At 37.7% G+C, this 12,467-nt stretch overlaps 1 protein-coding gene across 1 annotated transcript; it reads right to left on the bottom strand.

Moving 5' to 3' along the window:
* Nucleotides 1–9,186: 9,186 nt before the first annotated feature.
* LOC114277682 (UDP-glycosyltransferase 74B1) lies at nt 9,187–11,633 on the bottom strand. Its single transcript, XM_028219613.2, has 2 exons — nt 10,953–11,633; nt 9,187–10,114 (listed from the first exon to the last, which is right to left on the bottom strand). Exons 1-2 carry the CDS (start codon nt 11,592–11,594, stop codon nt 9,329–9,331), a joined length of 1,428 nt encoding a protein of 475 aa, XP_028075414.2. The 5' UTR covers nt 11,595–11,633; the 3' UTR covers nt 9,187–9,328.
* Nucleotides 11,634–12,467: the final 834 nt, after the last annotated feature.

Genomic DNA, 12,467 nt, shown 5'->3' with positions numbered 1-12,467 from the left:
TAGAAGTGACATTATATCCAGAATGGTATGATTATTTATTAATATAATAGATAGTTTTATTGTAATTATTCCGGGGCATTACAACTTGGTATCAGAGCATACTAGATTTGAATACTTTGGGTACGTGAGAAGTGGTTCTTACCACAATAGGTTTATCTTGCTTGATAGAGATGTTTGCATGATTTGTATGCTATGTAATAACATACTTATGTGATTATATGGGTATGTGTAGACACCCCATTTTTGACCGTCCTCAAGACTTGGACGTCACCGCTTGAACACTCAGTGATTACTCATGTTTGTGTTTCGTTTTGAGTTCCCGGAGGTCTCGGCTACGCGCCTTGCCTCAGGATCTCTCAACTCGACTGTTCTGTGTTTGGTTTTGCACAAAACACTTGTGTTTTTGCTTCTGAGGGTAGAAAGTAGCTTGTTAGCTACCCCTGACACCCACCGACCTTGGTTTGAGGCCACCAGCCATGTTTTGAGGCTACCGGCCATTGGTGAATTATACTATTGGCCGGTCAGCACTCAGTATGGCCAGCCGGCCATCTGTTTGGCCGGTGACCTCCTTTTCTAGCCGGTAGAACCTTTTTACCTTTTTCAGGCATGGTGCATGCTAGCTGTGCTAGCTGGAATGCACCAAACCTGCCCCGGGGCATACAGGTGGCTGTTTTGCCCTTTTTGCACCCTTTTGGTCAAAGCTTCTTGAGGAAGCTTGACCCTTTGTCAAAACTTCCTCAAGAAGCTTGCCAGCTGTCCTAGCTTCCTCAGGAAGTCTTATACCCTTAGCTTGGCTTCCCTTGTAAGCCTTGACCCTTTTGAGTAGCTTCCTTTAAAAGCTTTGGCCAATTACCTTGCCTATATAAGAGCCCCTCCTCCTCTTTTGTTTGGTTCAGCAAAAAACCAGAGCTATACACATATATATCTATATATCATCCTCTCTCTCTATATCTCCCTCTCTCTCTTCATTTTGTGTGTTTGAGGGCCTAAAGTGTGTGTTTGTTCTTAGTTTTGCACTAAAACACATAGCATTACACCTTACTTCGACTTTGAGAGACATTGAGGGTTTGTTCTTGAGGTTTTGGACTGGTTTCGATCAAAAGAAGAAGGCTGCACTTGCTGTTCATCAAGGGTTCTTCAAGGGTAACTCTTTTACTTTAGATTCCCCAATCTTGCACTAGACTTTTTCCTGTCTTGCTCATTGTTTTAGACTTTGTGTATAACTGAAAAAAGTCTTGTATTTGCATGCTTAAGATACTTCATTAAGGTTGTTTTGGTGTTGGGGGTCGATCTCCCCCTCTTAGGCCTTGTTTGGCCTTTTTGGTGCTCTCTTTGCTAAGCTTTGGAACCTCTTGTGTATTGGCCTTCTCACCACTGAAATCCAATGGATTTTCAGTGGTGAAGAAGGGGCTTTGAGGTCCTGCATAGGGAAGGGACACCCCTCTCCCTTTATCTCTCTTTTGCCCTCATTTTTGGCTCATAAGGGTAGCATGTATGCTTGGTTGTATTTGGTCCCATTTCAGAAGTTTTTGGATGTTATTTGGTCACTTATTGCCTCTGTTTTTGGTCAGATTTGTGGTCTTTGACATGCATAGTATACTTGCCTTGTATTCCTCCATTTTGCCTAAAAGTAAGCCATGCATTTAGGCCATGATTCTTGCATGCTCTAGCTTAACTCCATGAAGGTCTTAGCATTATTTTGCCATGCTCAAGGACTGTTGGGGGCTGTTTTAGTCATATTTGCCATGCTTAGGGTAGCCTCTTTGCATTTTGGCTTGTGAGCCTTGAGCATGTGGGTCTCTAGCATGCTTAGCCTAGCTTATTCTCATGATTTGGAATCATTAGGGACCATGTTTCAGTCCATAAATCATGCTTGTATGCATACACTCATCATCTCTTTCATGCTTTAGGGGAGTTGTTTTGTTGTGCCTTGAAATGAGCATTGTACATGCCTATGTGTTTTAGGCTTTGAGTTGTCATAACAGTGGGTTTTGGGACTTATTTTGGTACATTAAAACTCTGTTTTTGGTTGCATGATGCATGTCATGAGGGTTTGGGGTAGTTGTAGTAGAATGCTCCTTGTTTTTGGGCCTATTAGTATGCATGTTTGCGTGAACATTTATCCATCATTTTTGGCATTTTTGGTTACTGTTTTGGGAGTGGGTTGAGGTCTGCCCTTTGTGTCTTAGGTCCACCATTGCATGATCATGTTGCATTGGTTTCATGTTTGCATTGTATCATACTTGCATGCTTGCATATTATTAGCTAGTTGCGTTTCATGTCTTAGCTTACATGTTCGATTGCATTGCATTGCATCTTACATGCCCAGCATTGTACATTTGCATGTTTAGCTTGCATCACATTTGGCATGTTTTGCATCTTAGCTTCATGTTGCATCTTTGAGCCAAGTTTGTATACATACATTGCATTGTTTGGTTTGGGGTGTCAAACCAAACTTGAGGGGTGAAGAGTGTCCGTACTCCAAGTGACGAAACACATCTCAACCCTCGGTAACCAATGCCCTTGACTTCAATATGATAGGGTGTTGGCACTCATCTCTTTTGTTGCATTCATTCACATTGAATTGCAAACTTGGCCTCTTAGGCCATCATGCGTCGAAATGCGCAATTGATGCCCCGAGGGTCGAGAGCCACGCTCCCTTGAGTCCATAACATGATAGGGAGTGTGTCCATGCATACATTTGCTTGAAAATTCCATGCCATACACTGCTTGCCCTCTGCTGCTGTCAACTGCAGGTTTCAGCAGGAATATTTGGCCGGCCGGCCGACAGTGTTGAGTGCCGACCGGCAAAGAATGTTTGGCCGAAGAGCACAATATTTAGCCGGTGAGAGTATTTCCATGGCCGGTAGTATATTCTTTTGGTCGGTAATATTCCACAACGCTCAAGGAGCAATTCTGGGGACTTTCAGAATTTTTAGAGGGGCAAGGCAGTGTAAACAGAGGCAACGGTGCTATGGTAGCGAGTTTCCGGGCGAGACGAGTCAAGCATGCATCATTCACACATCCCGAGGCGGGGCTGTGGCCACCTTCTTTCTGCATTTAATTTGTTAATTAATTAGAAATTCTGTGATAATTAATTTAGTATTATTTATTCGGACTGTAATATTTATTTGGATCCTCCGAGTGAGGGCAATTATGTAATAAGTGTGCGTGAGTGTGCGCATGTCTCCCAATCCCACGTCTTTCTTCCCTTTTATTTACTAGCTTTCGATGTTTAGCCTAGGACATGTTTCAATTAGCATATAGTATGATAGCATACGTGCATCCATACATTTGTCTTACATGCACCGGGCTCAGCGCATCATACTACCTGCATTTGTATTTCAATTCCAAAGTTGAATACATGTTAGTCGTAGCATCATCACATGCCATCTTAGAATAGCCAAGCCTATTGTAGTTGCATCTTGTATGTGTTGCATTAGCCATCTTAACATGAGCTAGGATCATGCATTGATTACTAACTAGCTTTTGTTTTGGCTCGGAGTACTAGGTAAGCATTTACGCTTTAGCATACCGCATGCGTGTGAGTGTTTCCATAATAGCATGCTTACCATAAGGCTATGTGCTTACGTGTTATAACTGCCTGAATGCCTGTGGGTGAAGGTTGGATTACCTAAATTGGAATAATGCACTAAAACTGTGAGTTTTAAGCCCACTAGAATAGTGGCAAAACCATCTTTTCTAAAGCCCACTTGAGGGTGGCAAAATCTACATTTTTAGCCTACTTGCAAGTAGTAAACCACTTTCAAAACAAGCATGAAATGTTTTGTTCCAATTTAGGCGATTTGGTCTATACTTGTTTGCTGTGCGCATAACGTAGTAATTCTAGGCTAATAACCGGAATAAGAACACATAACGTCTTCAAAAACGGATATCACGGTTAGTAGAGGCCGATCTTCGGATCGGGCGAGAGGGGGTGCTCATAGCTGACCTTCCCCAATCGTACCCAAGCTCCCGAGCCGAGGCAACTTTGGTGATGACAGACACGTGGCCTTTGGCACCGAGTCAGGGTTTCCTAAATTTTCCAAAATAAAATATTTAGGTGGCGACTCTGTATCTGGCAAAGCAGTCCATGTTTGGCACTTCTTTTCTAAAAATCCGTTTCTCTCAAAACGATTTGTCGGATTTGGACTCTTTGGTTCAGATTAAGAACCGTGACAATTTGAGAGTCCTGAACTGTAGTGAACCCAAAACGAACAGAACGGGACTTGTCCTCCCGGAGCGTTCGGGGACATCTACAGTATGAGATTTAATTTCTGAGATATTGATTGGGTTTACGAGTTTCTAGAAGTCTTGTTAGAAGAGCACTTGATTGCTGCTATTTCTAATTGAAACTCTGGCAATGTCGCGGGACGATCCTTATCTAGAAAGGAAATTCGTATGTGTATTATGTGATTGTGTGGAGTGAATTACTATTTTCCATCACATTAGGACGCAAGTGAGTTAGCTTCGGCACATTTGTAAATGTGCTAATTTCTGGTGTTACCTTTATTAGGATGTCAGGACGTGGACGTGGTGGTAATAGGCGTGGTAATCCTAGACGGCAAGATGTGCCATTACTGGATGAAATTTCGGCACAAGAAGAAGGGGTTTGTCAGGCCAATGTGGCTGAACCGGTGGGTCAACAGGCTATGGGCGCTTTGGCATGAGAAATGGCTGGAGTCTTGCGGGAATCCATGGACATTCTCAGGACTGAGAATCAAGTCCAAGTCCATGTTGCTGAGACATGGCCGTCTTTTTTGAAGAGGGAGTTCTTATGGTCGAATCCAGATGAGTTTTTGGGGGATTCAAAAGAGCCTTTGAAAGTAGATGAATGGCTTGAATAGATGGTGAAAACGTTTGAAATGCTTGGCATTGAGGACGATGGGCTGAGAGTGACCTTGGCATCCTTCCAGCTAAAGGGAGATGCAGGTCAGTGATGGAAGTTTATGAGGGGGCACATCGGGGTGACTTGGGAGGCCTTTGTCAACGCTTTCTAGGACAAGTTTTTGCCTCCCATTGTTAGGGAGAAGTTGAGGGAGTAGTTCTTAAAGCTCAAACAGTTGAACACATCGGCGGCCGAGTTTGAGGCAATCTTCACGAGTTTGTCGAGGTTTGCACCGGAGTTGGTAGTGATGGAAGAACGCCGTTGCTTGGAGTTTGAGAAGAGATTGAGGATTGGACTTTTTTTCAAGGTGGTTGTGTCCATGATTAGGAATTATGGTCGCCTTGTTGAGGCGTTGACTCACTTAGAGACCGTGATTCAGACCGATGAGGAAAGGATGAGAGGCTCCAAGCAGAGGAGTCAAGAGGTTTAGGAGGAGAATCGGGACAATAAGAGACAGAGGGGTTCCACTCCACAACAGTCCCATGGAGCACAGTCTAGGTCCACTTTTCCTGTACTAAGTTCCCGGTTAGGAAGAGGTGGTTAGGGAGGGATCACTTACTTCAAGTGTGGCCAGCTGGGTCACAAGTCTATAGTTTGCTCGCAAAAGGAGAAGGGCAGTAGTTTGCACCATCGGCGGTTCGTTCTTAGAGCCAGAGTTAGGGGAGAGGACAGCCGCCTACCTGTTATTAGTGTGGACAGTCAGGACATGTGAGGAGGTTTTGCCCTCAATCGGGTAGCACACCTGGTGCGTCTGGCCAGAGGCAAACACAAAGCCATCAGCCTGCTTAGTCAGCTCAGGTCTCGAGGGCCAATCATAGAGCCTATTCAGCTCAATCCATGCATCAGACTTATGCTCCGAGGGGTGAGTAAGTAGAGTAGAGACCTACAGGGTGTGTGTATGCTGTTACCACACCAGATTTAGTGCTAGCGCCTTCAGTAGTGAAAGGTAACTTCTTGTTATGTAATTTTATTGCCAATGTGTTGATTGATACGGGTACATTCCATTCTTTTATCTTGTTTGCATTTGCATCGGCATTGGGGTTAGAAGTGGTTCGGTTAGTATCTCTACTCAGGGTAGAGTCACCAGTTGGTGGTTGAGGTTGGGTTGGACCAGGGGTGTTGGGGTTGTGAGATAAAGGTTGCCGGTCGCTGACTTCTTTTTGCATTTGTGTTGATTGATATGCTGAGCTTTGATGTTATATTGGGTATGGACTAGTTGTCATCTTATCGAGTTGTTATAGATTGTTATCGTCAAAGGGTTACTGTATATACCTCGAGTGGTGATTGTTTTTATTTCTTAGGGAACCGAATTGATAGAGCTTTGTTGCTAGTGTATGATTCGCGTGGTCGGGGTGAGCTTGGTCTCCTTCTTGCTACATTTTTGGGTGTTGAGAGTGATGTGGTCCAAGTTGAGTTGCCGATGGTAGTTTGTGAATACTCGGACGTCTTTCCTGAAGATCTCACTAGTTTTCCACCTCCCTATGAGATAGAGTTCTCTATTGATTTAGTGCCTGGTACGACACCAATTTCCTTGGCACCGTACAGATTTGCACCCGCCGAGTTGAGTAAGTTGAAGGTTCAACTCCAAGAATTGTTAGATAAGGGCTTTATTTGCCCTAGTACTTTTCTGTGGGGAGCACCGGCTCTTTTTGCTAAGAAGAAGGATGGTACATTGCGACTTTATATAGACTATTGGAAATTGAACCGGATAACTGTTGAGAACAAATACCCATTGCCTTGTATAGATGAAAGTGCGGGAAAATCATCCATATTTGCCACTAATACACTTTGTCTTATGTGATAAGCATATGAGAGTTATATAATATATATATATATATATGTTCATATGGTAAAAAATGAGATGAAAATGTAAGAAAATAGAGTTTTTAAAATAAATAAAAAAAACGCGACAAAGAAATCAAAGAGAAAGAAAGATGAATAGACAGAAGACTGTATTACTGTGAAAAATAAAGTTTTGTGATTTCAATTTATGCAAAACCCTAATTCATCTTCTTAATTGTTTACAATCTACATTTTGTTTTAGCCTAATACAGTCATATTTTGATATAAATTTTGGGTTAAAGTGTGTATTGGTGAAAAATGTAGATGTTTTTCCTTTCTTACCCTTATATCATAGTCACATTCTTATCACTTGATTAGATTCTGTTAAAGATTTAAACAATTAAGTAACAAAAAGGAAATATTGACACTTATGTAGGAATCAAAGTAAGATTTTATCAAAAGTTCAGGTGGTTGACTGTCACAATTTCAAGTAAAGGGATCAAAGTAGGATTTGACCACTGTCATGATTTCATATGTAGGAGTCAAAATGAGATTTGGTGTAAAGTGTAAGGATGAAAAGTGTAATTTACCCCATAAATAACTACACAGATTATTTGGAAATGTTCATAGCTTTTATTTATTCATTTTTAGTTTTTATTTGCGTGGAATTTATGCTTTATTTTTTGGTATGTTATGATTAAAAATTTTAAGTACATTAAAAAGTCAATTTTTGCAAATTTGAGAGTATATTCTTTTTCAAAATCTATATTCTGATTTGTGGATCAAATATACATAGAGGAACTTGTTTTACGTTATCTCTTGTTACCTTCAGATTGTGTTTGGTTCATAAATTTGAGTAAGAATTTGAAACGATAGAGAAAAATATAGGTGAAATATGAATGAAATATAATTATATTTTATCTACATTTTACACACAATTTCATTTCGCTGTTCAACTTTCTACCTAAATCGATAAACCAAATACAACCTATACAAAAATTAGTTTGAAACTTAGAATTGTATATATATATAACCTTAAATTTATCAACTATATAGTCAAATCTGCAACCCTTCACTTCACACTCCCTTTTTAAAAATAAAGTGAAGGTTTGAGAATCACTCTCATAATTTAACCTGCGATGATGGATAGGTTCAACTTTGACCTAAAGCAAGCAAAGCAGCCACTTTGTGACTATTATACTAGCCCATAAAATAAAAATAAAAATAAATCATTTGAATTTGAAAGGCCCTGATAAAATTTGGTGAAATTCAAAACTAATAGATAGTTGATCTGATGAATTATTTAAAATTAATTGATAATTATTTTTATCGGAAAAAATCAAAAAAGCCTATTGATATTGTGAGTTCTTTGAAATTAATGGAGAATTATTTTTCAAATGCATGAATTGTGTATATAATTAATTATACCAGTTATAATTATTTGTCGGAAAATAAAATTTTGAATTTAAAGTTGAATAAATATTACCTTCGGTCAATTATATCACAAGAAATATTAAATGACTTAATAATTGTATTCATTGAAAATGATTTAGTTGATGAGTTGAATTATGCAAGCTTGATTAGGAATTTTGTAACTAAAAATGTGAGAATAGAAATGTTCAAATGATATTTTGTTCAGTTTCTTCACTTTTTATTTAATACTTAAGCTTGAATTATTTTGATATTTTTTTATTATAAACTTTGTTACATATAAAAGTAATCTTTTTGTAGGCACTATGAAAAAAGAAAAAATCACAATCTTATGAGATTACATTTTTTAAAAAAAATTTATGAAAGATCCCATATCGGAAGTTTGCTTTGGCCCCAAAAATGTCAGTTGGCCTTGATGATGAGATATGATAGGTATTAATTTTTTATTTATTACACATTCAACGAATATTAGACCCTAATCATTTGTAACATCAATGTTAATGAATTTACGGGTCTAAATTTGTCGATCTCTAACATTTAAAAAATAATAATTTTGTAAAAAAAATACTATCATTTTATATAAATTTTATATAATCACATTAGTCCTATAAAATTAAATGAGATTTTTTGAGTTCTGTTAAAATGTTACCTAATAACAAGTTGTAAGTAGAAGTAATAAAAATAAAAATAAAAATAAAAAAGGCTTGAGGGGATTGGAAGTCTATCCTGCGGCCTAAGTGGCAAGTGAGGTGAATTGAGAGGAGTTTTTTGGTAGCTTTGGAGTAAATATTTCATACCATTTAATGTGTAACATTAGTCCAGTTGTTTTTAAAAAAAGCAACATAAAAAAGATTAAGAGTTTTTATTTATTTATTTTTTAAGAAACACTAAATGCCAACAGATTTATAATTTCAATACATTTTTCATATATCTCAAAATAGTTTCATGCATTTCAATGCATTTTTATACACTTTTTTAGCACTAACAGTCACCCTGAGGATTGTTTTTCACATTTTCCACATAAAAATAATAAATTCCACTATTTTAAAATGGTGACTCACTTTATTCTCTTACGGACAATTTCATAATTTAAATTTTTTAAATTAAAAATCAAATCGTATAATTATGAGTATATGACATAACATGACACATGTCAGCACAGCAAGCCAACATCTTATTAAAAAATGAAAGGAAATTATACTCAACTATCCCACATGAAGTTTCAACCTACAACTCTCTTGGCGAAATAAGTTTCAAATTAGCCAATTTTTTTACCACTCCTTTTTCATTACCACACTTCAAATGCTCCACAAATTCATCAATGGACTTATCTGAACTCCCTCCTTCACTAATTGCCTCCTTTGCCAACTCCTTCCACTTGCTAGCATTTTTTCTAAGCTCAACACTCCTCTCTCCTTCCATTACTTCCTTCAAACAACCCATGAGCTCTTCTCTCCTCAAAACCCCTTTCTCATCCTCCTTAGCCCTGACCCCAACACCCCAAATCTCCTCAATAAACTTAGCATTTGTCAATTGGTCAGCCCACTTTGGCACCCCAACCATTGGCACACCAAGGCCCAGCCCTTCAAGTGTTGAGTTCCAACCACAATGTGTGACAAAGCAACCAATGGCTTTATGAGCCAACATTTCTAGCTGGTTACACCAAGTTACTATAAGACCCTTGCCGTTTGTTGTCAAATCTATGAACTCAGAGGGCAATTTAGCAATCTCAGACTCTCTTACCACCCAAATGAAGTCCAAATTGCTTCCCTTCAATCCCCATGCCACTTCCTCCATTTGTTCCTGTGTCAATGAGACCATGCTTCCGAAGGAGACATAAATGACGGATTGGCTTGACTTGGTTTCGAGCCATTTGGCGCATTCAGAGCTGAGTGGCTTCCATAGACTGGCTCCGTACCCTTCGTCGTCTTCAATTCGCTGATCCAAGTATGCCGATGGTATCATTGGACCGATCAACTTTCCCGGCCAGAGCTCCCATACATTTTTCACAACCTTCAAATAAGCACAAAACATTAAATTAAATTAACTAGAAATGCATTGCTATTTCAACATTAGAAAGGCTAACCCAGTACACAAATATTATGCTCTAAACACGCCGAGAATGAGTTGTTTAAACTTGATTTGAAAATTTAATGAGTTTAAAAATTGTGTTTGGTGTTGGTTAGTTTATCTTTCAAGTTTTTCTCAAACCAGTTGATTGGGACCGAGTTTAGATAGTTTAGTTTAGGAAAAATTATATTGTAATTCGTATAGTTTGCCTTTTGCTTCAAATTTGGTCATTTTAGTTTTCATTGCATCACTTTTATCATTATATTTTTTTATATTGTGTCAATTTAGTTCAATTCACTCACATTGAAATGATTGATTAGTAGACATTCAATTTGAAATGCTCCACCCTTTTTTAATGGACTATTTTTTTCATTAATTCTTATATAATTTCTTAACATATGTTATTAATTGAATAAAATTGTCACAATGTGAATAATTAAAGGACGAAATTGATATTCGTTCAAAAAAAATTAAAAAAAAAAAGGACGAAATTGATACAAATAAGACTATTAACCAAATTGACAGAAGACATATATTATAAGACTATAAGTATAATTTATTCCTTTGTTTTTTTTTCATATAGTCCATATAAGCTTCTATTGTCGAGTTCGAAAGTAAACAAGTTTCAAAAAGGAGTTTTATATAGACAAGTTCAGGGGGGAAAAAAACGACTTCGAAAATATATTTAAACATTAGTTAAACTCGAGATATTCACCCAAAAAAAATAGTTAAACTCGAGCAACTCAACTCATTTTACAGAAAACCATTAATATATACATACCTGGCCTTCCAGTTCTTCAAGGGAGTTCCCAAAAACCCAATCAGCCTTATCCAAATTAGAGTACTGAGTCAATTGCATAGCCAAGTAAGCAGGGTAACTCTCAGGGGCCTGAACAAAGCTCGGCAAGTCCACCAAGTTCATCGGTGGCATCCCCGGCATCATCAGCGGCAACTCCTCCTCCTTCATCGGCAACCTAACCACACCGTGGTGCACACGACAAAATATGGAGCACACCGAGGCCGAGTTAGTGAAAAATGGTGCACCATAGATGCCATGGGTCTTAGCCACATCAAGAGCCCAAGGGAAGAATGAGTCATAGACAACACAATTGATTGGGAATTTTGAGTCCTTGTATTTTTCAATGAGTTGTGAGAGACTTCTTGAGCCATTGTCTCTCAAGGACTTGAGGTAGACATCTTCGGTGCGGGCTTGGGTAAAACCACCATCGTCGAACCCATCAGAGATAGGTTCGACGGCGATGTTTCGGGCACAGATGGACTTGACTGTGTAATGGGTTGTGGCTAATGTGGCTTTTACACCTTTGGAGGCCAAGTGTTTGGCAAATTGGAGGAGAGGGTTTATGTGGCCCTGGCTTGGATATGGAAGGACTATAACATGGCTTCCATGGTTTTTTTGCTCCATTTTGTGTTTTTGGGTTAGTTGGTTTGCTGTTTTGTTGTTGTTTGGTTCTATCCTTTTATTTATAGGGTGAATAAAGTAAGAGAGAAGGAACAAGAAAGAGGAAGTAGTGGTTCCAAATTTTGGTTCCAATACATTAACACTTTTTGATGTTTGCTTTTATCTCAGCCAACTTTGACACACGGGGGATTTCTGGTTTAGTTCGGTATATGTTTTGAGATTGTGTATTTGAACTTTGAAGAGACATATTATAAAAGTAATTTTTAAGTACGTAAATTCTTACGAATATACGTATATTATTTTATAAAATTGTGTAAGTTTTCATAAATATACGTAATTTAACTCATAAAAATTTTAAAAATCACAACTTACGTATATTTGTAAGAACTTACGTAATTTTATAAACTAACTAATGTATATTTGTAATGTATATAGTATACCGCTTGTACATCCAAATATTTTCTCATATTACAACGGATTTCATATTTTAATATCAAATTTAGTGTATTATCTGAATTGTCACTATTTTATTGGTTTAATGGATTTTATCAATTTTATTTGTTTCTAATAATATTTACAACTTCCGTAGTAAACTAAATATAAGGATAAATTATCAATAGGCCTTAATAGTTAGAGTTAATTCTCAGCAAGTCTTACTGAAAATAAGTCTTGGTATAATTGTCGTTAAAAATAATTTTTTTGTGACAATTTTTTACATACGTCATTAAAAATTAACAATTAGTAACTTTTTTTATCATGATTTTTATAAATTATCATTAAAATTTACAATTAACGACATTTTTATATGATAAATTTTTCATATAAAACCTATTAAACAATAAACCTACACGTAAGTATCCAAATATAATGTACGAC

This window comes from Camellia sinensis, chromosome 7 (assembly GCF_055761805.1).
Source record: "Camellia sinensis isolate YWXY chromosome 7, ASM5576180v1, whole genome shotgun sequence".
NCBI lineage: Eukaryota > Viridiplantae > Streptophyta > Magnoliopsida > Ericales > Theaceae > Camellia > Camellia sinensis.
The sequence above is the reverse complement of the archived record's forward strand: the minus strand, read 5'-3'. Positions and strand labels throughout refer to the sequence as shown.